This window comes from Peromyscus maniculatus, chromosome 1 (assembly GCF_049852395.1).
Source record: "Peromyscus maniculatus bairdii isolate BWxNUB_F1_BW_parent chromosome 1, HU_Pman_BW_mat_3.1, whole genome shotgun sequence".
Lineage (NCBI taxonomy): Eukaryota > Metazoa > Chordata > Mammalia > Rodentia > Cricetidae > Peromyscus > Peromyscus maniculatus.
The window spans coordinates 47,592,753-47,618,817 of record NC_134852.1 but is presented as its reverse complement, the minus strand read 5'-3'; the positions used below and the strand labels follow the sequence as shown (position 1 = coordinate 47,618,817).

The following is a 26,065-nucleotide window of genomic DNA, read 5'->3' as shown; positions in this document are numbered from 1 at the left end:
AGTCCAGGACTCCACGAGCAGTGTGTTTCATGGGTATTTAAGCAGCAGCATTAAGTGCTATCGGAATCTCTGGAATGTGTAGTTCAGATTTATGTGTATTAACAATTCTTTACTGGCTTGTAATAAGCTCTCTCTCTCTCTCTCTCTCTCTCTCTCTCTCTCTCTCTCTCTCTCTCTCTCTCTCACACACACACACACACACACACACACTTTATTCTACTATGAGTTTTGTTCTAGAAGAAAGGGAAGCTGAAGAGAGAGAATTACAACAAAGTGTACAGGCATCTAGTTAGTAACTACAACAGTGAATCGCCTCTACGATGGAAATAACAGCCAACAGAGAAGACACGCACACACACACACACACACACACACACACACACACACACATACACACACACACAGGCATGCACACACACAAATAGAGAGAAGAAAAAAACTTTTAAAAAATGACCCTCAGCAGCACACTGCCACATCTTTAACAGTGGGCAATGCAATGCCTCGAGGTGCCTCAAACTGTCTTTCATTTTCTAGACTTAATGGCTGATTGCAGAAATCAATGTTGCCATTAGTAACAGGGTATTTGTTATGGCATGATTTCCTCTGTTGTTAGGCAGTAGAATGATTACAGTATTAGCGAGGTGCTTTCTTTATAAAGGGCTGGAGATATAACTTTCAATTTACTATCCATTAGTAAGGGACTTTGGAAATGTGGATGAAGGCAACCTCTTACCTGCTGTTAGGTAGCGATTTTAATTTAGCCATCTTAGACTAGTATATTTATTCTTTTTTCTTTTTTCTTTTCCCCCCTCAAACAGGGCCAGGATGCTTCAGCATTTCATAGACATTTTTGATGACAGATTTTTCTGCTTTGCTAAAATAGAACTGTATCGCCCATGCAACACAGTACAGCTGATGACACACGGCCATGCATCTGTGTTTTCAAACCTCTGTGCTTGACTGAAACCATCAGAGGAAAGTGCTGTAGCTCTGGGGGCAGGTGAGCCAGACTGCAGTTTCAGAAGGGCACAAGAGGTAGGTAGGTTTGGCCTGGGGAGGGAGGCTGGGAGAGAACTCCCAAATGAAAGGCTTGTATGGGTACAGTTAAGGGGAGGCAATGGAGACCCTCCACGTTCACATCCATATCTGGAGCCAAGCCTGAGCTCCTGGGTTCCAGAGACAAAGCTAAGAACCAGTTCCACAAGTGGAACTAAACAGCTGTAGGGGAAGGGCAAAGCATGCCCCATCAAAAAGCATGCCACCCTCTCTACCACTGCAAAGGAGGCTCAGCTGCCTTTTGCTAGTAGCTACAGTTCAAGGTTGAAAAGAACAGTCCCGACTTTGGAGCAGGGCATGATCCTGAAGGAAACAGACACACAGCCTAGCATCCAGCCTGCCACCTTTTGTGGTCCAGCCACACTCAGAACCATCTTAAGGCCCGAGGCTGATGCACAGGACCAAACAGGTCCTGGCAGGGGGCAGGGCCCATCCCTTTCTTCCTGTCAACCTACCTGAGGAAGATGGTGAAGAGGGGTGTGGACTGTCCTCCTGGGCGCTCCCGGTCTGCGACAGGCCACCTCCAGCCCCACTCTCCTCAGTCACATTAGAGGAACCGGGTGTGGTGGAGCGGCTCACCGACTGGGACTCTTGGTCACTGCCTGAGCCACGCCGCTCATCCAGGCCCACGCCCACATGCAGAACATCCTCATCATTCTTGCGGTCCCGCTTGTGAACGCGAGAATGCACGACCACCTGGTGGTAGGTGCGGAACACCCGTCCGCAGTCCGGGCACTCAGTGGGCTTCTCCTTCAAGTTCCCAGGACCCTGCAGGTTGTATTCGAGCGTCTGGTTGAGCCCATGTGACAAAAATTCCCGACTGCCTTCTAGAGGGTCGAGCTTATTTGGCAGGTCTCTCTGATTGCCCACTTTAGTGCTGTGAACCAAATCAGCAGGCATTTTCTGCTTGGAGCCATCTGCTCCCACTAACACATACTCCCGCTTCTCCTTATCAAACAGAACTCCAGCATTTGCCAAAGTGTCTTCGTGGTTTCGCGTGAGCTGATGCTCTTTAGATAAGAAGCCATGTTCCATGGCCATGCCCCTGGCCATGAGCTGCCAGGCCTGATAGCTGTTCACTGGGTCCATTTCTGCAGCTTTGGCAGCTGCCTGCAACCGTTCGATGCAGCTGGATTTTAGTGGTGGCACAAGGTTGAGGCAGCCCAGGAGGGAGTGCTTGTCTCCCTCTGGGACACTATGAGACATACTGGAAATGGGAGACAGTAGCTTTCCCAGAACCTCTTTCTCCTTGGCTGGGAGCTCCCCTTTGCCATAGAGCTGGGTGGGCTCACTCAGGCTGGCTTTGTCCTGGGCCATAAAGCCACTCTGCAGGCAGGAAAGGTACCTCGAGTACAGGTTGGCATGGGCCTCCTGGGACAGGCCACCCATGGGCACTGACACCTCAGGCTCGGTGGGGGACTTGTTCTTCACCGACAGTTTGTTGAGGTGGACCTTCATGTGATTCTTCAGGAACCAAGGCTCTTTGAAGCGCCGACCACAGATCTGGCAGCAGTGCTCAAAGGAGTCTTTGTGCTTGCGCATGTGGCCCTTCAGGAACCAGGCCTGGCTGAACACCTGGCCACAGACCTCACAGCGAAACTCGTTGGCCGACTGCTCTCCACCACCATTGGGACCCTGGCCCTGGGCCGACTCCGCAGTGATGTGTGCCTTCTCCACGTGGCTGATGAGCTCCTCTTCCTGTGAGGCTGCGAAGTCACACAATGTGCACTTGTACGGCTTATGCAAAATGCGGATATGGCGGTCCAGCTCCTCACGCTTTTTAAACTTGCCTTTGCAAAAGGTGCATCTGAAGCCAGCAGCCGGGGTCACCGAATCCTCCTGCAGACTGGCTGGCTTGGGAGAAGGTGCCGGGTGGGCTACATCGGGCACACTGTGGTTGGGGGGCAAGGCTAAATTGCAGGTGGCCAATGGAGCCTGTTGGGCATGTGCCAAGGGCTTGAGATCAGACCTTGGTTGCATCAGACTGCCCTTCATCTGCTTGTCCCGCAGAATGGCCCTCTCCTCTAACTCATGCAGCAGTCGGTTCTCCTCACGCACCCGCCCGCGCCCTTTCCCCAGGTTGCCCAGCTTGTGGGTCCTGAGGTGAATCTTGAGATTTCCTTTTTGGGCTGCACGGTGGTCGCAGTAGGGGCACTTGAATGGCTTCTCGCCAGTGTGAGTGCGCATGTGCAGGGAGAGGATGCTATTGAATCGGAAACGCTTGCCACACAGAGGACACGGGTACTTCCGGTTCTTTCTGGCATCATCCTCAATGTCACTCATCTGAGACATGATGCCTAAGTTCTGCCCATTGAGGAACTGCTGCAGGTCCACACGCCCATTGAGGCTGTTGTCCACATCACGGCCCAGCTGATTGGCCAGCAATGCCATTTGGCTGCCCATGGGCTGTCCGCTTATGGGTACGTGGGCCTTTTCCTCAAGGGCTGCAGGTGGCTTCTCCTCTGGGTTGGGCCGCGAATGAAGCTCAGGAAAGGCATGGCTGAGCTGGGAAGTGATCTGGTGCAACTTCTGGCTCATGGCATACTGGCCATTGAGGACTGGGCCACTCAAGTGAGGCTCAGCTTCCGGTGCCGTCGAGGACACTCCAAGGCACAGACTCGCTTCTTCCATCCCTAGAAATAAAAATAGAGTTCAGATCTGTGCCAGGTAAAAAGCAATAGCATCAGTTGGGCATGGGTGGGGGTGGGAGAGGACGTTTGCATTTCAAGACTTACCTACCCATAATAATGCTAAGGAATTAGAGTAAAAAACAATAATAAAAAGATGAATTATTAAATGCCAATTATGCAATATGGCAGTGTCCTCCAATTTGTTTTGGGAATGGATCGTCTTTCTTGTATTCTCTATTTACAGACTGCAATTATTCATTCACATTTCAATTATTAATATTTTAACATTTTCAACACCTAATAACATATCGAGGCTCTGCGTGTTCAACGGATCCTCCTTTCCTTTCACAAAATGCCCCTACCTGTTGGCTCAGTCCAGAGTTTGCCTTAGAGCAGAGTGGCTTTTATCGAAAGACCAACAGGAGACTTTCTTTTCTGTTTACTATATTCAGTACACTCACCAGTCTTAAGACGAAAGAGATCATTTTATGATTTGGCCAAAGGAAAAAAAATAGCACCAATAGCATGATATTTACTGGTACATAATAAAACAAGATAATGTTTTGGGAAAAAATAAAGTAAAGGACAGGCTTTAGAACAATAAAAGAGATTTTGCTTTAGTCAACAAAAAGTGCAGTAATATCTCATTAAGCTGATTAGTATGCTGCTTAGAAACAGTACTAGGTGCTGTAACACATGATTATAATCATAAAAATCCTTCAGTGTTTGCAAGGAAGCATTAACGAGGTATATTAAATTTTAAGGAGACTGCTAGTAGCAGCTTTGCAAACCTCAGAGATTAAGATTTAACCCTTATTTTACGAAATGCTGATTTTTGTCATCTGGTAACCATGTCCATCCTATACATGATCTCCTGATGGAATCTTGGTGGACTTGTGAGGCTATTGGTGTTTGGATGGAGGTAGATTTGTGCCATATGACACTTCCTCCCTGTCCTTTGGCTTGCAAGACAGCTGAGCCAGGGTCTTTGATTGGCCTTAAAGAGATCTTTTGCAGAACTAGATAGAAACCAATTAAAATCCAGGGACGATGCCATAGGAAGTCTCAACCAAGTTTGAGTGTTTTTAATAACTTTCCCAATATACAGTAATGAGTACAAATTGTACCTGCAGTATGTGTTTTGCAGAAAATTAGAACTCAAAGCTGTTTGTTAAACACAAACACTCGAAGCTAGTCTGTGTAATTGTCTTTAATAGTCTCCTCTGCCCCCTCCACAGCCAGTGCAGAACAGCAAATGCCAGACTGTTCCAGGTAGATCAGAGGGCAGGCTCTCTTCCATATCAGAGCATGGAAGGTGCTTAGCTTGGAAAGCAAAGAGCCCATGCCCGGACTCCCTGTTTCCAGATATGCCTTCTCCATGAAGGAGTCCAGATTCACTTCCTGCTTTTAGATAGGTTTCTACAGATCTCTTCTTTGTATCCCAGTCTTTCAATGTGTTGGCCAGCTAGATGGTCCAGGGGCCCTGTGTTTAACCCCAGCCAAAACTATGGGGCCAAGAAACTTCCCCTGGGGCACTTGTGAGGCCAGAGCTCAACTCTGGGGCAAGTACATTCTGCCCCAACAGAGTCCGCTGTTTTCTGTGTTCCTACCAGGTAGACTAGATAGTGTGTGGGATGGTGGTCTCTCGTGGGAGACTGGCTGCCTTGGCAAGAGTAAAGACATGGTGTTTAGTTCCAGAAGGGAGAGGGACTTCAGTCCAGTGTAGCCCTTGAATGATGGCATGGTCAACTCTGCACATGCTTACACACATTCACAGAGACACATACATGTTCACTTGTAGTAAAAGCAGCTTCCAATTTGCCATCTTCAATTTTGAAGACTGGTCAGGAGCTAGGTTGTCATGGAGATTCTAGAATTCATTCAACAAACCAATGAATTCTCACTGTGCATCAGTTTCTATCATTGAAGATAAACTGATGGGTATGACTGTCAGACTCCAGGAATCATGTAATCCACTGGCAATCAGGGAAGGGCACTGCCATAGTGTATCAACTGTAGGCATGAGTAGCCTCCAGGGCCTAGTTTGGAGCCCTTCAGCACCTTCTAGTCCTATCAAGCCATGCTGGCTCCTCTCTTGATCAAATATGGATCATGTCCCTGGAGCCACATGACAGCACACAGAATTCCACCCTACAGCTCTTGGGAAGTTTGGAGGCCAACATGATTGGCCTATTTCCAAGGGCTGCCCAGTTGGCCAGCTCAGGAGATGTGAATACAGGAAGACATGCTATTTCAGGTCTCTAAGGCCAGGTGCCAGTTCAGCAGAGATAGGGGAGGAGGTTGGGAGTGTAAGCAACAAAGTTACTATCAGCTCGGACAAGGGCTGTCAAGTTGAAGTCCATGGATGCCTTCACCTGCCAGCAACTCAACATGGGAATCTTCAAGTTCACCTTGATTATAGAATTCTTCTATTCTGCCCCAAAGGAAAGATTAGTTGTTGTTGTTTGTTTAAATCAACACCATTTTTTTTTCTGACACCAGTGCTAATGTTTTAGTGGAGGGGGAAATATAACATTCTAGAATGTGCTATCCAAGTTCTTCAGAATTGACTTCTTGATGTAGGTCTGAACTTTCAGGACCCTTTACACCCACTTTGATGGAGGGTGGTCCTCAGCTCTGTTCTATTTCATCTTCTAACTCCCTTAATTGGAGTCCTCCTGAATAGGCCAGCATGTCACCACTTCTCTGAGAGCAGATTTAATGAGATGAACCCTACGGTTCAGTTGGCTCATGTTGGATTCTGTGTCCCCCAATAATGGACAAGCATGAATAGACCCTAGAATCACTGCTTATAAGTGCAGCTAGGCCTCAAAGGCGATTCACCTTCATTTCAACCCCAGCTTTTCACAAGTTCAAGAACATTTATAGTTCAGAGGCTGAAGGTCTAAAAACATCATCACTGTGTCCCTCCAACCAGGTACCCATGGGGTTCATATAGTCTTTAGCCACCTTTGCTGGCCCTACTCTGGGCACTAAGGGACAGATAGTGACCACTCCCTTCAGGATCTAACCACCATAGAGCCCATATGTTCAGAAGGACCAGCCATGACCCAGAAGATTCTCCAGGCCCCTGAGATGAGCCTGCCTGAAAGCTGGGCAGTGGATGCCACTGCCCTGCTGCTGTACGGTCAGATATGTCTCTGACTCCTCACTTTCCATGAGCAGGTGGGCCCAGGCTGCTGCTGGCTGTCATTCCAAACCACTATCTGCTACTCCACTCGAAGCAAGAAAGGGGAATGTGAGTTCTTGGAAAGAATGTGAGGTAATTGATGTTCTGTCCCTGGGCCAAAGCAGCTGAGGCAGGACAAGCTGGCCTTGGGCCCAGCCTGGAACTCACAAAACCTCATCCAGCCCCAACTTCTCCACACTTAGCAATCTACAATTCATTTAGGCCTCACCTCAGCCATTCAGCAAGTATTGGTTATAAACCTTCTAATGTACCTGCCTTGTAGGCCATGGGCCATCACAGGATGAGAAAGTATCTACAAGAACTATGTTCCAGGTTAGAGAGATATGCCGTGTGTGTGTGTGTGTGTGTGTGTGTGTGTGTGTACACTCACATGCAGTCATGTACAAGCATACAAGCACAGACATCAAGAATGACTGTTAAGAGTGAGGCAGGAATTCCTCAATGGTGGCACTCCAGCAACTCACACAAATACATACCGTGGGAAACGAAGGGTCATTTATCCTACTATTAAAGGATTGGATCCAGCTGCTGCTGTAGGCGCTCACAGGACTGGAGGAGGTGGACTGCCTGTGAGAGTTCCACTATTCTTACAGGGAGTGTTATTACTCCTTTCCCTAGCCTTCCAGGGAACAAATGCATAGAGAATGCCTTCCTGTAGGGATCACACTGCTTCCTCATAGGCCATACAGCAAGTGTCTGACTGTGACCTGACCCCCTACCCTATGGCTAGCTCCTAATAAGCAAAGCACTCATGCATATCCATATACAATTCTGGACTTCAACAGCTAGTTTCCAAGGAAGATTTTAGCCCATGTGTTTACTCTATCCTCTACTAGCAGCCCAGCTAGGAACTCACCATCCATGCTGCAGGAGTTGGGGGCCCACATCAAGAAGACATGGGCTAACAGAGTATATGCCATGACCCAGGCCTTCAGGTACTAAGCAATCTGAAACTCTGAGTACTATAACCAATATTTTCACATGGTTAGAAAACTCAAAGTATCATCAAAGCATGTAAACCAGTGAAAGCTATAGCTCTTGCCTCTCTTCCATAAGGCCCTCAATCCCTAATACCACAAACACACAAACAAAATAACTGCTCTACAATGAAAATGGCTTGCTCTTCACCTACAGTTTTTGGTCCCATCATGTGAATCATTAAGCATTGCTTGATGGATGGAAGGAATCAATGAATACATAATTACTTAAATCTAGCAAAGGCAGGCAACTGTTCTCACTGGAGGTGGCAGTTAGAAGTCACAGAGACTATCACAGCATCCCACCTGGTCCTGACCTACCCTGAGTCACAGTGAACACTGCTGGCATTCAACGTCATGGTCGATGCTGATGAAGAATCAGCCTGGCATGTGAGTTTCAGCCACCCAACATTTCCCACCATGGTGTTGGAAGTTCTGGGTTCTACCTATGAAGACAAATGGGTCTAGCAAAGGCTTTTGAAGGCCTCTTCCTGAGTTCTGCAACACCACTATTCATGAGGAAGGGAATGTCAGCTCTTGTGACACCTGCCATTGGATATAGACTACCAAAATGCCTTCCCATTAGCCCATCACCACAGGTACCTGGAGCCATTCAGCTGCTTTTGATAGAGCTAATGATTATTTTCATTTTTGCATTACTCCTTTCAAAACTATTTCCTGTGATATCAATGACAAAAGCACTCACTTAACTCTTCCGAGAGGACTTAATTGTATCTTTCCCTCAAGATGAAATTTAAAACGATCAGGACACCAGAAATGCCAGTAGCCATAAGTTTAAATAAGTTTTACACAAAAACACAGTTCCATTTTGCAAGCACAGGGAAGGGGAAAGCCTCATGAATTGTCTCAAAAATAAAGATCTTGCCAGTAAGTTGCATGAAAGAGTTTGATCCTTATACTATGAAGAAGAATGTTGGAAATAAAATGACTTTCAGAGTAATTGCAAGTGGACTTTTTAAAAATTAAGTATTGTTGTCTAGCCAAGCACAACTAAATATTCTATATTTTATCAAAGTAAGCAAAAATGTGCCTGGGACACCTTGGGGGAATCCCACACCTGAGTTGCGACGCAAAAATGGAATTTGTTTCCCTTAACAGTATGGGAGGTTCCAAAACAACTGAGTTTGTTCAAAAGGGTCTCATAGCCTGCAGTTCTGGTTGTGAGGGAACATTTATCTCCCCCAAAGCCAAAAGACTCTGACTCCTTCCTGTAACCCACCTTGCTTTCTCCTAGACTACAATAGCTTATTAAATACAATTTTCCCAATTGTTGATGCTTAACTGTTTAAGCAAGGTTGTTCTAAACATCACACACTCCTGTTCTGAAATACAGAACACCAGACTACTGAACCTTTTCGGGGTCATTAAACAGCTGTAAACATTATTACAAAAATAAACCAGAGATTTCATGCTTACATTTTGGCCTAGAGCTTGCTGTGCTAAGCAAGCTCAAGCACATTATTTTTTTTCAGCTCTTACAATCAACGCTGGTGACATTTGGGCATCCAAACAAATTACATCACAAACATTACTGAGGTGGGCAGGATACTGAGTGGTTTATTTGCCAGATGATTAATAGATAAACAAGAGGGCAGCATGGGTGACCTGTTCCATTTTTGACTGATGTGTAGGCAATGCTTTGAGACAGGGCCAGAAACAGTTAAAAACCTTACTGAATATATTAATGAGAACATGATATTCAAATCAGACTATGGGGGCTGGAAATTGTGCAACGGAGAAAACTGAGTTTGAGCTGAGGGTCAAACTTTCAGACTTCCTCAAATCAATGCCTTTACTGCCTCTAATGGTGAGTGGAACTTGGCAGAGCTTGGCATAGCATGGAGCAGGAGGCAGCATCCATGTTGGTGGACACAAATTACCACCATCAGCATCTTTGCTGCCTACACTATCAAAAGCATCCTCATCTTCATAATCTTCTCCTTCCTGAGGAAAGATATGCCAACATTGTGCCAAGCATATCACAATTATCAGTTCATGTCAGCCTTACACAATCTTACATGGTAGGTTCCTACACCATTACAAGTAGTGAAAAATAAGGAAACTGAGGCTCCTAAAATTAAAGCGCTACTAAGTCTGCTGGAAAACCTGACTCCAGAGCCCAAGCAAAGACAAATGGGTGGGTTACTTTTAATGTTAACACCGCATACATTCATGTTGCATTACAACACTTACATGCCAACTCCTTCACTCAGACAGTGAAAAGGATAAAGGAAACCACAGTCATGGGCAAGTTCATACCTGGTCATGGAATACACATGTGAAGATATATAAATAGACAGAAAGGCATTTCTAGGGACTGTGTTGGTAGGGCAGAGGTGGCAGGCACCATGGATATAGAAAGCATGTCTGTCCCTTACTGGTTAGCAGACCAGAAGGGTACCCAAAAGTTGTTTTAGACTCTAATGGTTTCTTACTATTTACAAATGCTGACACATCATCCTTTAGCTCCTTTTCTGAATCAAGGGAGTTGCTCCCCCAATGAGGAAAAATGCCACTTGAAGAGCCATTGAAGAGAATTCAGTGGTGTGATTCCCCCCCCCCCGTGACCTTGGGTACATGCCCAGGTCTCAGTTTATAAAACTAACTGATATTAACTGTCCTTTTGACATCCTAGAATTCTGAGACGGCAAAACAACAAAACCCAGCATGGCATCTAAATGATTGACAACTCTAGCTCTGCAAGAAACCTACCCAGATACTAACCGCAACATTTAGTATCCTTGTTTTTAGATTCAGGAAGCATACTGTATTAGCTGATCTTTGTTTCTGTGTCCAACACAAAGATTTGTTTTGGTTTGTGGGTTCAGAGGATTCAGTCTGCAGTTGCTCAGCCCCATGGGTTCGAGAACAGCTTCATGGCCACAGGCATAGTAGAGGAGAGCTGTTCTCCTTGAGGCAGACAGAAAGCAGAGAGAAAGAGCCAGCAAGAGGGAGAAGCTCCAGGTATAATATACCCCTAGATGCACCCCCAGTAACTTACTTTTTCTGACTAACTCCTACCTTCTAAAGTTTCCAGAAGCTCCAACATAGCACCACAAGCTGAGACGTGAAGAAATATATAGTGGGAGGGAAGTCAGTCATGGAGAGGGATTTCAAGATGATGAGAAGACAGTGCCCAGAGTTGGAAGACACAGAGGTGGAGCACCTTTCTAGACCTCTCACAGTCTACCTTCAGCTCTCCATATCTGTCAGCCCAAATCTATCCTCCATGTTCTAGCTGGTTCTTTCAGGAAGCCTTCCCAATTTGTCCCTAGGATAGAGTATGTCACACCTTCCTCAGAACCAGCAGGCAGTTTCTCTGGATTGCTGAGACAATCATGACATCTGTCCTGCATGCCCAGCCAAAGGAAGTCATGTGATTTCTCTTCCTCTGCTGGAGCTGGGAGTGGACATCCTATCCTAACCAAGCATTCTGCAGCTCCAAGAGGATCCAGGCCTGGGAAAACTTCCCTCTACTGATTACTCAACTCCATGCCCAAGAGAGGATGGTGCCCAGAGCATCAAAGAAGTGAACAGCAGAAATCAGTCCTGGTGACACAGGACTGTGATATCAATGTTCTTTAGGCTGAGGCAGGAGGAACACCAGTTCAATCATTCCTGGGCCATAGAGTGAATTCAAGGGTGACCTGGGCAGCTGAGTGAATCCATGACTCAAATAAAATGTGAAAAATGAAGTGCTGGGAATGTAGCTCAAAAGTCGACAGACCTATTTGTTTAGCACGTACAAGGCTCTAAGTTTAATCTCTAGCACTAAAAGGGAAAGGGAGAGGCAGAAATCTGTGAGCAACAGCTCAGCCCCTACCTGCTAAATTCCAGTCCCTCAAGCCCTGCTTTTGGTTCTCCTGAATGAGATAATCTGGAAAGGAAATTGCCCCCTTGTTCTCTGGAATTGATGTTATCTCAATGCATTCATGTCCATCATAGAAATCAGAAAGGAAAGGAAGGGGGAGAAAGGAAGGGAGAGTAAAACAACGAAAAGATGGTAGGGAAGGGTGGAAGGGAGCACAGGAAAGGGAATAGTGGAGGAGGGGGAAGAGAAGGGGAGGGAAGAGGCTTTGGAAGGAGAAAGGAGAGAAAGAGGAGAGAAGGGGAGGGATGGAAAGGAAAGAAGAGAGTAGAAGAGGGGAGAAAAAAGGGATGAGAGGAGAGAGGAGAGGGAGAGAGGAGGGGAGCCCAGCCTCTACATGCCTTTAAAAAAGGCTTCCCTTTTCCAGGACAGTGTGAAACTGGAGAAGACAGCAGCAGTTGTCAGGAGTGTATTGATTGCTACCATCTTGCTGGCTTTCTCGGTTCCCCTTTTAAACAGAGCTGGTCATGGCAGGAAGTTAGCTATTTAATCCTCTATTAACCAGCCTTGGCTCCCCACTCTGCCTGTGGCCTTGGAGGGGAGCATCCTCTTCTACTCACAGCCAGTGCTCTGAGAACGAGGAGGCTGGCAGGTGCCGCAGTGAATGATGCCTCCTGCCCCAAGGGCTTTAGGGAGCCAGAGAGCAGGCTCTACCTCCACACCCTTCACCCCAGATTAAAACCATTTACATCTGAGCAAACTGGAATAGAATCCCAGGTTGACTGGTTTCTTTTCATTTCACTGAAGCCTCAGATTGGGTTCAGCCTGAAACTAAATATAACGGAAAATGTCTTATGTGTCATGGTGACCAAAGGAGGACTGGTTCTGAAGAGGTTGAACTAAGAGATTTGTCCATAGGGCACTTATAAAAGACAAGAGCTCAGATATGTACCATCTCTTAGACATGTGTAATTGCTGCTGGATACAACATCTGGGAACATCCTAAGTGCTCCCCTGGCTGTAGCAGCAGGAAAGACCAAAGTCCTTTTTGATCCTTGAGTCCCTAGTTCAACGTCCCTGGCTCTCACCACCCAGGGGACCACCAGGTTGATCTGGTGTGGCCTTTGCTAGGCTGATGGGAGACTGAAGTCATTGATGGAACTGGTCCTGAAAAGGGGCGTGGCACAGAGCACAGGTGCATTGAAAGGCTACACCTGCTAACATCCTCCACCTCCTGCAGCATCTCCTCCTCTTGTTCCTCTTCCTCTGCCTCCTCCTCATTCTCCTCTTGTATACCCTCCCCACCCCATTATCATCTGCATCTCAACATTGCAGGTCATCCTCAGCCATCTTCTGAGCCACACACTCAGGGAACTCTTAACAGTCACAAGCATATGTGGCTGCCAAGCAGTTAATGTGTGTACCTCCCTTATTTTTAAAAGTATTTTCAACTAATGAAAAAAGTTGAACACCTCCATTTGAAACCTAGACAAAAGCTATGGGACCAGGCAATTCACAGGAGACATGGAGTTTGGCTAATGACCATAAAAATGTCACTCCAGACTAGAAAGAAAAAAGCCTCAAACAATGGTCAGTTCCCTTTACAATCATTGTATTTAGGATCAGTCGCTAAGTTCCCCTCACAGAGGTATGTTATGGACATATAACACACTCCAGGTAGAATTGGGAAGAAGAGAATTTGGCTGCTGACTGTGGGCTGAGGACCCAAGACGCAGTGAGGGCATATGGGAACCATAATATTCCTTACAAAATCAGAACCCAAGGAAGACAGACTAGCAAGGCAGGCATTCTAGAAAGTTCTCCCAAGTATATGTTGAGATCAGAGGTAGCAACAGAAACCTTAGTGTCAGAACACAGTCTTATATTGCCTACTTTCCCCGAGAAAAATTGTAAGAAAGCATGTGTGTGGCAATCCTTCCCAGGAAAATATGCTGCTGGGCCTCATGCCACACTGCACAACACCCAGAACCTCTGCCAGCCCCGAACATCCTTGCTTCCCCAACATCCATGAGATTTCTCCATTTATTTTTGATGGCCAAAGATGAAAAGTGGACATTTTTTTCTGATGTCCATCTAAACAGAATTTGTGTCAAAGACTTTCAGAAAATCGCCACTCTTGTCATCAACTAGCCCCATGTCCCACCCCTCTCCTCTATATTCTCTTCTGCCTGGGATCACTTGTGAACAGTAGCTGTGTGCAACCTTTCCTCAAAGATAATCCCCGAAGGAAGCAATACGTAGACAATAATGGCAGAGCTGTAGAAGTCTCAGAGACTGCCTAGCTCCTAGTCAGTCTAAATGCTTTTTACACATAGGTAATCTGAGGTCAGAAGTTGGGGATGACACATGTAATTATACATTAAGTTAGCAGCCATGTGTATGTGTCATACATCCACTGGTTAATTTTTAAGTACTCAGAAATAAGGGAGATGCTAAGTAAATGAAGAGATAGGTGAATGGACAAGTGGGTGGGCAAGTGAATGAGTGGGTATGGATATGAGTGAATAGGTAGGTGGGTGAATGGACAATTGAAAAGGTGAGTGGATGGATGGGTGCATGCATGCATGGCGCATGCATGCATAAGTGATTTGGTGGAAGGGTAGAAGGGTGGATAGGTGCATGAATGGGCAAATAGATAAAGGAATCCTTGCTGTTCACATAGAGAGATGGATATGCATTCTAATTGCAGATTCCTACTGGCCTTGCTTCTCACCTCTCAGCTACCAAATGAGTCTAGCTGCTATAAAAATATGTCCACAACACACCTCTTTCCACCAGAATTCAAGCTCATTAACATTCTCCAGCTAGACAACTTTCAGGCCCTTGATCCTATGATGTTCTGTGTGTAATGACTCATGGGGTTTAGGAAGTCAAGACACCCATCTCCTGTTGTCTCCCTGGACCTCTGTAGAGCCCAGGGATGATGTGTATGCTCATAAAACACCCTGAGACCTCCAAGTCCTCACCATCTGGGATGTGACTCTCCCAAGATACACTTAGAAGGTGTCTAGAGGCTACTGCATTGGACTTAGGATTGAAGATATCCCAAAGACAGGTTCCTGAAGTTGTCCCTGCAGACACCCCATCTGGAAGCCCAGCTCAGGAGGCAAGCTGGAATGCTTCCCTTGTCCATTAGTGTGTTTGCTTTGTATCATGTTACACCAGGCTGATGTGATGTAATGTGACAACCCCCGACCCATGAAATACATGAATCAGAATACTCCATGTATTTAAAGGAATACAGTTCTTTTCCAGAAGTGGCTAATTATAAACTGCAGAATTTGTAGTGCTGTTAAAGTCAGCAGCAGGTTTTTAATAACCAGAGTATTTTGTAACTCAAGTTCTTTATATGTCCAAGGAAACCAGTCTCTACTTGTTTGTAGCTTCCTTGGATAATGCAAAGATCCTGCTAAGTGAACCACCTTTGTGGGGCTCCTAAGTCACACATGGTTGGTACTAAATACTGACCATGACCACCTCACCCCTCAGTTCTAATGGGAGGAAGATTGTCCTACATGGAAAAACTCTCTGGAGATACCATTCCAGGCTCCAGAATCTTTGCCATGTCTGGGATTTCCTGTATGAGTGTCCACAATAATGATGGGCACAGAAAACTGAATGCAGATTCTTTAGTCCACTGCAGGGGGACTAAACCGGTGCTCATCCTCTACCATACATGTGTTCCAGAGAGCCTGCATGATTTTCTCATATCTCCTCAATCCCATAGCTGAGCCATAGTACAGGGGTGACTATCAGATTAGTTGTAGATAGTCAAAATATTCTATTGCCCTGCCTTGGACAGTTGGTTCAAAGCTCAGCACATGATCTAAGTCATGCCAATGAAAGTAAGAGCTAAGGCTTGTCAGGAAGTTGCAACATAGTTCAGGTGCTCTCAGTAAGATCTGAAGCTACAGCAGCCATTTTGCTGTAGCTCCAGATAAAAGTATCTATAGTGGTCTCCACGGTGATGTGCAGCACTTGAGTCCAAGGCCACCCACCACTGAGGAAGTAGAGGAGATAAGCCACCTTCTCATTAGCATAATTTGAATTTCTGTATCAAATGGTACCTGAAGCTGGTACTGTGTACATACCACACATTCACATAAATAAACACGGCCTTCTGGTGGTATTGGGTTGGCTATTCTGTCAGACAAAAGTAGTGGAGTTGTGGAGTCCTGATGAATTAAAAAAGGAAGCAATCAGCTGTGTCCATGCTGTTGCTCAGTGCTCACTGTCTTCAGCCCTCCCCCTGACCCTAACTCATTGATATCTTTGCTTTCTTCTGCTGTGCTCATTCAAACCCAGCGTAGCTGGAGCACAGGGGTCTCTATGCACATTCTCAGAAACCTAGCCATGTGTTGCCTTGGGCTTCTCTAAACGTTTCTGGATTATGAAGTGGGAAAAGAAATGGTGCGCCTTCTCCTGCATGCCTGGCCACAGAAGGCACAATCCACAACAGGGGTCAAGAATATACTGCCCCAGGCTGGAGAGATGGTTCAACATTTGAAAGAGCTTGCTGCTCTTCTAGAGGACCAGAATTCAGTTTCCAGCACCCACATCAGACTGCCCATAAGCACCTGTAACTCCAGCTCAGGAGGTCTGATGCCCCCTTCTGATCTCCCGAGCATTGCCCATACCCACACATAGACACATAATTTTAAACTTAAATTGCTCACTGCACTGGGCTGCCCCTTGCCATTAGTCACAGGATCTGAAACCCCACAGCAGGGCATTACTCTCAGGGATTCAGGTCAAGGAAGAATGAGCTTGCTGCTGGTGACCCTGGTGTCCAACAGTCCTCTGGAGTCTGTTTTTAACAGACCCCCTGTTCATTACATGTCAATCCCCCTCTCCCATCACCATCTAAGATCTCCAGCCAAGTGTCACTGCCCTGGCTTCCCTAGACCCAAAAGATGCCTTTGCTGTCCACTCTGAGAACTCCCCCATGCTCAGCAGACTCTGTTACTCATAAACATGTACAGGCAATGCTGAAAGTACCCCCAGAGTGTTGCCTGTGGTACAGGTGTCATGAGTGCCTCTTGCTCCTATTACCACTATGAACTATAGGGAATGGTTCCTTGTCACCTTTTCGTTGTACAAGAAGGTCAATAAGGCCAGAGGTGCACTGGAGCTTACCCAGTGCTCCACTCTAAGTTCAGGCTCCCAAGCAGCTGGCTGTGTGTGAGAAATTAAGAGCGTGTTGCTTGGAACACACAGAAAAATTAAGAGGAGGGCAAAAAATGAGCTGTAGTTAGTCCCCATGGTCCCGAAGCTGTATTCTCACACCAACATCATGTATTCCCTGCAAACAGGTGCAAACCCAGAGCCTCAGCATAGCCATGGACCAATAGGCAGGGAGCTTCCTGCCCAGACCCTGGAAGACCTGACCTCATATCTCTTTTTCCAGAAGCCATGCTTGGCCCTAACAGGAAACCTGTGATGCCTGCATCTGGGTCCTTTGAAATCCCAGCCATGTTACTGCTTCTCTGACTGCCCACCTGCCCCTATCACCTCTTAGACCCATGCCCACAGCTGTGGCAGCTGCAAACTTTGCCCCTTTTGAAGCCCTGGAAGAATGTCCTACCCTAATGTGTCTTTCATGCAGAGTGGGCAGACCCTTGGAGTTCGGAGACAGACTGAGAAGGTCATGTAGAGTGTTACCTCCCCATTGGCCAGAGCCTGGCATGCATAATCTCTGACCTATTAAACCACTTTACCCCTAGTATCTTAGACTCCACAGGTCTCCATGCCCAACAGAGATAAAGAAAAGAGACTAGCTGACCTCTTGCTCACTCATTCATTCATTTAACCAGGCACAGAATAGCCATTACATCATTTTCTGCCTTCTTCACTAACCATAAACTCTGTGATGGTAGTGACATTTCTGCTGTTGCATTTCTCTGATGCCCATTCAAGTGCCATAACCACCCTGAATATGTTTTCTTGCTAAAATTACTTATTGTAAAATAAGCAGAATATTAATGACAAATATTTATGTAGTAGATAGAGGGGAAATTGCATGAAAAGATAGATTTGTGGGTCTGTGGATGGATAAACAAGACTATATGTCAATAAATAGAAGAAAGAATGGATGCATAAATGTGTGGGTGGGTAGAGGGAGGGATGTGTGGATGGATGGTTAAAAGTATGCCTAGATAAATGAATAGATGAAACGTATACATAGGTAGATAAAGGGATGGTTGGATAAATGTGCAATAAGTAGATGAAAGAAAAGGATGAGGGGGTGAATGAATAGAGGGATATGTGATTGTCAGAGGGAGATGCAGGTGATTGGAAAGATGGGTAGATAGATGGATAGATTATGGCTGAATATATAGGTAAGTAGATAACTGGCTGAAGAGTGGAAGGATGTGTGGATGGATAGTTGAGGGGATAGATGGATGAACAAATGGGTAGATGACTGAGTAAGTTAATACAAGAAATAGAGGAGGGATAGAGAGAGATAAAAAAGATAACAAATGGAGAGATATTTGGATGGGAAGACAAAAGGATAGAAAGGGATGAAGAGATTGATGGATAGATGGGTAGAATTTAAGAGATGGATGGATGGATGGATGGATGGATGGATGGATGGATGGATGGATGGATGGATGGATGGGTGGGCAATGGGTGAGTGTATGGGCATGTACTTGATGCTATGTGCTACAAAGACCACAGATGCCAAGCATTCTCTAGATGAGAAGAGGGTCCTTTCTCCAACTTCAAGAACTGGAAAGGCAGTTACTCCCTAGGGACACACTGGAAGGGGAGTAGCAAGAGAATTCAGAAGTAGAAAAGGGGTAAACTCAGCAGCCATGGTATCAAGTGGCAACTAGGAGCCCTGTCTCAGGCGGCTGGGTCACTGGGCTTGTGAGGCATGGCCCTTTCTCGGACAAGCAGGTGCTTCTGAGAACATGACTCTGGGGTCTTCCTGGGGCACTTTCATGAGGCTCAAAGCTACTCTCAACTCTACATTCCATACTGTCTTCAGCCTCCTAAAATCTGAACCTCTCTAGTAGCTCAGAGTCCTTCACCTATTCCCATAAAATAAATAAAATAAAAGTAGTAAGTAGTCTCTAAGAAGCTTCCAGACCCATGCTGTCCATCACAGGCTCCATACACCATCTTCCCAACACTTTCTGCTGTGGAGTGGAAATGCAATAAACAAGCAGCACATTTTTGCAGCATTTTGTACCCCTGCTAATATTTTTTTAATTAATTCACTATTTTTTACTTTAATGCATTTAAAGGGAAACTATATCATTACCCTAAATGGAAATTTGTATCACTTGCTCTAAATTAGAGGTAATTATAAAAATAAATAAAATGAGAACAATGTTATTAAATTCTGGCAGAATTCTGCTGCCTGCAGCCAGTGCTGGCCTGAGGCCTGTATTGCTCTTACACAGAGGCCAGGGAGACAAAGGGGTGGCTAAGGCTCTCTGGGAACTAGAAGGAACATCCTGCAGAGATCTTAGGCAACGCAATGGGGATAGACCTCTCGTCCTGGGACTCAGACTATTACACGCAGGAGTCCCTATATCTCCCAAAGCCACCGTGGACCCTATCTGTGGCTCATTTCTCCACAGCCAAATTGTTTGCCCCATAAGAACTAAGTGGTTAATCTTCACTACCAAGTTCAAAGTGTTGAGAATCACCTAGGAGATTGGTAAGGCACACCTCTGGGCATGTCTGTGAAGACAGAGGATCAACTAAGACATGCTCTGAATGGGGGTGGTGACATCCATACATGGCAGGCCTGGACAGGATGCAAACAGTATAAAGAGGAAGCACACTGAACACTGATATTCCCTTCTTTCTGCTTCCAGTCCACAAAGAAATGAAGAGAGCCCCACATACCCCTGCCCCCATAATGCTCTGCCTAAGTGCATAGGACCAAGTGAGCATGGACTGAAACATCCAAAACTGTGATCCAAACAAATCCTGCTTCCCTGAAACTGTTCCTGTTGAGGGTTTTACACAGTGCCAAGAAAAGTGACCAACAAAGCGACCTGCCTCTTCCTTCAAGCACTGAGAGTCCTCAGGTACCTACCATAGACGAGGGGCCCTTTAAGAAGCTTCAGATAAATGGGAATTGATTAACCTTTCCTCCACATTGGAGGGAACAGTTAATTGGAAAACACACAGAACTCTTCCTTTCTCTGGCTCCTGGGCTCTCTGTATTTCTGATCTGTCTTCCCTGGGTGGATGGCTTGCCCCTCTTCTTCCTGATACAATACCCTGACAACGGCCCAGCAGCTCTGAGCCGGCATCCCTCAACGCTCCTGCGGTTTGCTCTTTCAAGAGAGGAATGCTTCAAGTATCAGTGAAATCTTTATAAGAACAACTAAATAGATGGGATTTAGCTCACAATGAACCGCATTTTTTCCCTCAAAGGCTGAAAAACGGAGAGTTTAGAACATTTTTTCCCTGTTTTGAAGAAAGATTTTGTTTTTTCCCTGATATTGCCTGAGCAATGCTTCTGACGCTGGAGATTATCGGCGCGCCAGCCGGGCTTGTTGTAATTAACACGCAAGCATCGGCTCCAGTGCCTAGTAATATATTTTTCTAAGACTTTGATGATGCTAAGAGATTTTGAGTCCCACATTGCAGACTTTGAAGCAACAGCATTGGATAGAGACACCTTAGATGAAATTGAAAATAACGTGAGTTTAATATGCCTCCCCTGGAGGTTTCTAGAAAGAATGGGTTAAAGGTATCTGTGTGCTATGCTGTGGATCAGGACGGGAGAAAGTTGGTCTTGTAGGCTTTGACAGGCAGAAGCGCTCTGATTGGTCCGTTTTCAGCAGAGTTCGGGCCCTTGAGTATCTTCTTTGGTCTCAAACATAAATGGCTTCCTTAAAGGATTTAATTAATTCTTAAATGTGCACGGGGCCCGTGAGCACAAACATTAAGTTGTTAAATGCATTAAGTCAGATTCTGTTCTCAGCCACGCACAGCAGTTCCCAGTGACATCCCTGGGAGTGTCAGACGTGGGTGGATCCCACAGATGCCCAGCACTCTGGATGCCCTGATACCCATCATATCTTCAACTCCTGCTAGGGAGCATCAAGCTTGTGACTCCTCTTGGAGAGGGGCCATCCCAGGCCTGCCCCTCCTCCGGTCCTCAGAAGGCATGCTGGATGAGAACTCTATCCCTTCTCTACTCTGCTCTCTCTCTCCTTCACTGAGCTCTCCAGGCTACTGATGACTTCCCCGTGCCTGGCAAGGACACCGTGGAGCAGGGGACATGTTGAGAGAATTGCCTGGTTGGGGTGAACTGCAGTGAAAGGAACCTCACGCAGAAGCCTCCCCAGATGTGAGCACATCAGGAAACCATGCTCAATCGTTGCCGCTAGATCACTGCCTATTCTCGGACGCAGGCCAACCTCCTGTCCTGTATGTTTCCTAGCGCTCTGTGCCCAGTTCCATATTCTGTGCTCAGCCTGCTCAAAGCCAAGTTTCTTTTATGATATCTGCCTTACATGGATCTGGTTTGGAACTGCAGCAACCATATAAACCCTTGCAAAACTGACCGTGTGTTGTGTGTGTGTGTGTGTGCGTGTGTGTGTGTGTGTGTGTGTGTGTGTGTGTGTGTGTGCCCATGTGTGTGTACATGTGCTTGTAAGGATGCATCTTCTGCTTGTAATGTGTAAGAAAAATCTTTGGTGGAGGTAATAGCATGAAAGGGTATCACTATGTAGTCCTGGCTGTTCTAGAATTAGCTCTGTAGTCCTGCTAACTCTAAACTAGTGATCTTCTGGCCTCAACTCCCCAAGGGCTAGAATTGCAGTCATACACCACCACATCTGGCTTACAGTCTCATATAATACTGAGAGGAATGAAAAATGGTACAATTTTTCTGAATAGCCTTTTGAGATATATATTGAAAGCCTTAAATATATTTATAACTCATGACTCAGTTTTCCACTCCTAGAACAACCTACGATGCTATCAGAGCAAGACAAAACTGACAGGAAATGCCATTAATAGCAGAAAGGGAAAAAAATATATGGATGCCCAAAATGCTCCAAAAATGGAAAAGTGGCTATATTAATGCTGCTGTGGAATACTGAGGTTAAAAATCAGACTTTTCAGCAAATGTTTTGGTGCTATTTCAAATAAAACATAAGCTTTAATTATAGCTTGGTCTCATGTATGAATAACACACACACAGAGAGAGAGAGAGAGAGAGAGAGAGAGAGAGAGAGAGAGAGAGAGAGAGAGAGCAATGAAAGGAAATATTCTAAATATGAGCAAAATGATATTTCTGGATGGTGGGATCAAATTTATTATAAATGCTATTGTGTATTTCCCAAATTATTTCATAGGTGTACATCATTTCTCAAATTCTAAAAAGAAAATCAAACAAACAAACAAACCCTTCTTTTTGGAGAGAAAACAAAAAATGCAAGAAAGTGTACTCTCATTCAACAGGAGCCATCTTTAACACTTTTAATTAAAAAATAAATAAACATGAGGAGCTTAAGTTTGACCATATACTTAATTTGGACTCAAATAAAGTTACTAACCATTAATACTAGAATAGAACAATAGTCATTGTATTGATGAAGGTGTTTTAACTGCATAATTTCAGTTAAAATGGGAGTTCTGTGTTGACAGTTTTATGAAGGAGTAAGCTTCCAAGTTGGCCCACTGTCGGGAACACACTTCCAACCTTCCTTGTCTTCTGCATTTTCTAACTTTGCATTTCTTAACCCCTGTGTCTGGTGTACAGGTGCATAGGTGTTCCCTTAACTGACAGCAAAATTAATCAGGAGGTTCATTCAGGAAGCAGAGGAAGCTTACAGTGTTTTATCACCTGGGACTTGGGGCTTTTTGCAACATGGCTGGAAAGCTGAAGTGTTCTAAGTTCACCCCTTGTTCAGTCACTGACCACTTGGACTTAATAAAACAAGGGGCATCAGTGTCCTCTCTAAGGTCACCCCCAGAGTACACTGGGAACACACCAAGGTGCATCCCCTGGGATCCACTGTCTCCCTGGGGAAGAGAAGGAACCACACCTGAGCAGATCAGGGATGTTGCCTTCACTTTAGGAGGGGACACCTGTCCATGGGACTGATTCATGAATACCATAAATGATGGTACAATGTTGAGAAAGAGGTTTCAGTAAAGCCAGTGAACAAAGCCCACCTGATCTTCTGCAGATCGTCATCAGAAAAAGCCTGAAGCGAAACTGAGTGTTTGTGTTTGATCCTTAGGGAAAACGTTTGGTAACACAAAAATAAGATCATCAAAAAAATATATAAATTATAAATATTGAAAACAAAGTAAAATTCCTTTTCTAATGGTATTTTTGAGCAATTAGAAGTCTCCCACCACCTTTTTTTTTTCTGTCCTGCTCAAATCCTAAGAATAGTATTTAAAGTTATGTTGATTTTGCCTTTTATTTTGTTGGAAATGCCCCTGGTATTTTCCCATATGCATGCCCTAGGGTTCTTTTGAGGCAGGTCTTTCACCGATCACCAAGCATCTGCCTCCCCCAGTCTCTGGAAATAACACAAAAGATGCTTTTTCTTCCATGCAGGATAATTACCTAATGGCATTAATAAACAAGAAGAGGGGTCATCTGTATGCCAGAAAGTTTGAGATATTCATGGAAGATGGAAAATGATTGAGAGTAGGTTTATAGACATAGAGAGAGAAAAAACAGTAAAGAACTTGAAAGAAATGAATGAACCCTCCACATCAAATGCTGCTGGTACAAGAGAAGCCTCCAACACCAAGCACCAAATATTGCGTATGAAAGACATGAACCTCAGGGGCTGAAACACACCTCAGAGTGAGGACTGGGCTGAGAAATGGGGAGGCCCCACACTTGTTTACAGGAGCCTCATGAGGCAGGTAGCTCCAGGGCAGTCCTCAAAGCAGAGGAGCATCTTGAATATCCAAGAAGCAGAGAGACAAGGTCTCTGAGGAGGTTGCAGATACAGTGGGGGAGGAAGGCAGGAGAGTTGCTGCTTGTTTGTAATCCTGAGACTGCCTCATATTTAGTAACCTAAAAGTGAGTCTGACCACCCAGGAACTCTCTGCTGTAGACCTCAGGGCATGGGGAATGCTAACAAGGTGGCACATCTATAGAATCACAGAGGAAACATCAGCCAGCGCCAATTTTAAGACACTAACCTTGTCTTCATAAACAAAAGGACAGCCCCATTCCTCCAAACACACAAAAAAGAACCAAACTGAACTATGAAAAAGCAAAAAGAATTCAGAGGACAATTTAACAAATTCTATCTGCAGTCTCTATAACAATTGAAAGACTGCTCTACCCATTAAGAGAAGAGAGAACAGGGGTTGAAGAGATAGCCTGTAAGTGCTTGCCGTACATGCATGAGGACCTGAGATTGCCCCAGAACCATGTAAAGAGTCTTGAATGATAGTGCCCACTTGTAATCACAGTGCCGGGGAAGTGGAAACACATTCTCTGGGGCTCATTGACAAGCCAGCCTGGCAAACTGGTGAGCCACAGATCTAGTGAGACACCCCATCTCAAAGGAAACAAGGTGGACGTCCATCTTGAGGAACACCTAAGGGTGACACCTGGCCTCTGCATGAAGACACATACTCTTAGACACATGAGAGGCAGACACAGAGAGAGAGAGAGAGAGAGAGAGAGAGAGAGAGAGAGAGAGAGAGAGAGAGAGAGAGAGAGAGAGAATAAAACAGAGCAGGAAAGAGAAATAAAAACTGTAGAAATTTAAATTGTGATTGCATTTTTAAGCCCCATTGGAGATCTGAAAAATGAAATAGACATGAACCAAGACAAAACTTTCACAGAAGATAATGCTGGGACTAGAACCAAAAGAATGAAATGGAAAAATGAAGAAAAATTAAGAGTTGTGAAGGTACATCCCAGAAAGTCTCAGCCATCTGGTAGAAGTCCCACAAATCATGATGACAGAAAGAGACAGCGTCTCTAGAGTGGGGGGTGGGGTGAAAAGTAAAAATCTGCTAAGGTTCTTCTCTTTGTTTGAGATGCAAACTATGGCTAGTCTCCAAGGGTGCACTTCTCAAGTATAAAAAGAAAATGCAGCACATACCGTGAAATAAAAACAGCAGAAAACAGTATACACCATGAAGAAGTAACAGGGACATGAAAGACAGCAGGAACAAACAGAGCACATCCGATGAGACAGTGTTAGCAGATGAAAATCATCCATAGGAGAAAGAGAAGTTCAGACACTGGATAATGTTAAATACATGTCTGGGAGACAGGTGAGAGGGCTCACTGAGTGAAGGTGTTTGCAGCCAAGCCTGAAGACTCGAGTTCAATCCTAAGGACCCACTTTGTGGATGGCGAAAACAGACTCTAGCAGGTTGTCCTCTGACCTCCATATGAACACACACAAACACACACACACACACACACACACACACACACACACACACACACACTATTAAAATAAAAATAAAATGTGAAAAAATATGTCCATATCCCCTAGTTTTATATTCTTGATGGAAATTAGCATAAACATAAAGATTGAAAAAATAAGAATTAGAAAGATAGCTACAAAGCAATGTTAATAAGATGAATTTAGGTATTTTCAGTAATATTATAAAAATATAATTCAAAACAAAAACATTAAATAGGTTGAAAGAACTTTTGCATCAAGGGGGTATAATTGTGTTCTTCTAACCTACATGAGAAAATCACAGCCACAAAGTCTTATGTACCTAATAAAAATCCTTGAAAACATATCATGTAAAAACTGGAATCATACATGGCAAACTTCACAAAGATATTCGAAGACATACCATACGATCCTCAGATATTTATAAGAAAAGCAGAGTTTAGCTTTTGTGAATAATAACACAATATCAGAATCCAACAGGAAATATGAGTTCTTTATAAGTAGTTCAATGAAACAGTTCAACAATATTACATGTATTTTTCCATGCTATTTGTGCAACCAAAAAAAAGCCTTAGTAAGTTTCCAAACACTGAGGTTGTATTCACCACACATTCTAATTAAAAATAAAAACAGAGCAACAACAAATAAAACTTCAAGGGTGTGGTGAAGGTTGTCACCAAATGAAATTTCATGGTTGAAATGTAATGAGTAGAAGGTAAAAAGGATGGAGAAGGAATGAAGACAGCCTTCAATTCATGAAGGTGATTATTGACACAGAACAAACTTTTTATTAGTAAATTGATGCCAAAGACAGAATCAAATTATTTCATGTGCTCATTTTCTTATACATCAAACCCCAACTGTAAATCATCTGATGAAATGCTAAACACCCTGACATAAATACAGCACGAAGGATTAAACTGTATGAAGCACAAATATAAAATGTAGTTGATGGAATGAAGCTA

The 26,065-nt window shown here is 44.8% G+C and overlaps 1 protein-coding gene across 8 annotated transcripts in view; it reads right to left on the bottom strand.

Moving 5' to 3' along the window:
• The window catches only part of Znf536 (zinc finger protein 536), a 461,385-nt gene that overhangs the window by 256,860 nt on the left and 178,460 nt on the right, over positions 1–26,065 (bottom strand). For 7 of the 8 annotated variants that reach the window (XM_016003574.3, XM_006985020.4, XM_076577521.1 and 4 more), the window contains one exon: positions 1,512–3,689. In XM_016003574.3, the coding sequence (XP_015859060.1) occupies positions 1,512–3,687 (2,176 nt within the window). In that variant the 5' untranslated portion in view covers positions 3,688–3,689. Of the gene's footprint in view, positions 1–1,511; positions 3,690–5,473; positions 5,543–26,065 lie in introns of those variants that run through there. The other variant, XM_042275426.2, reaches the window with a different exon arrangement.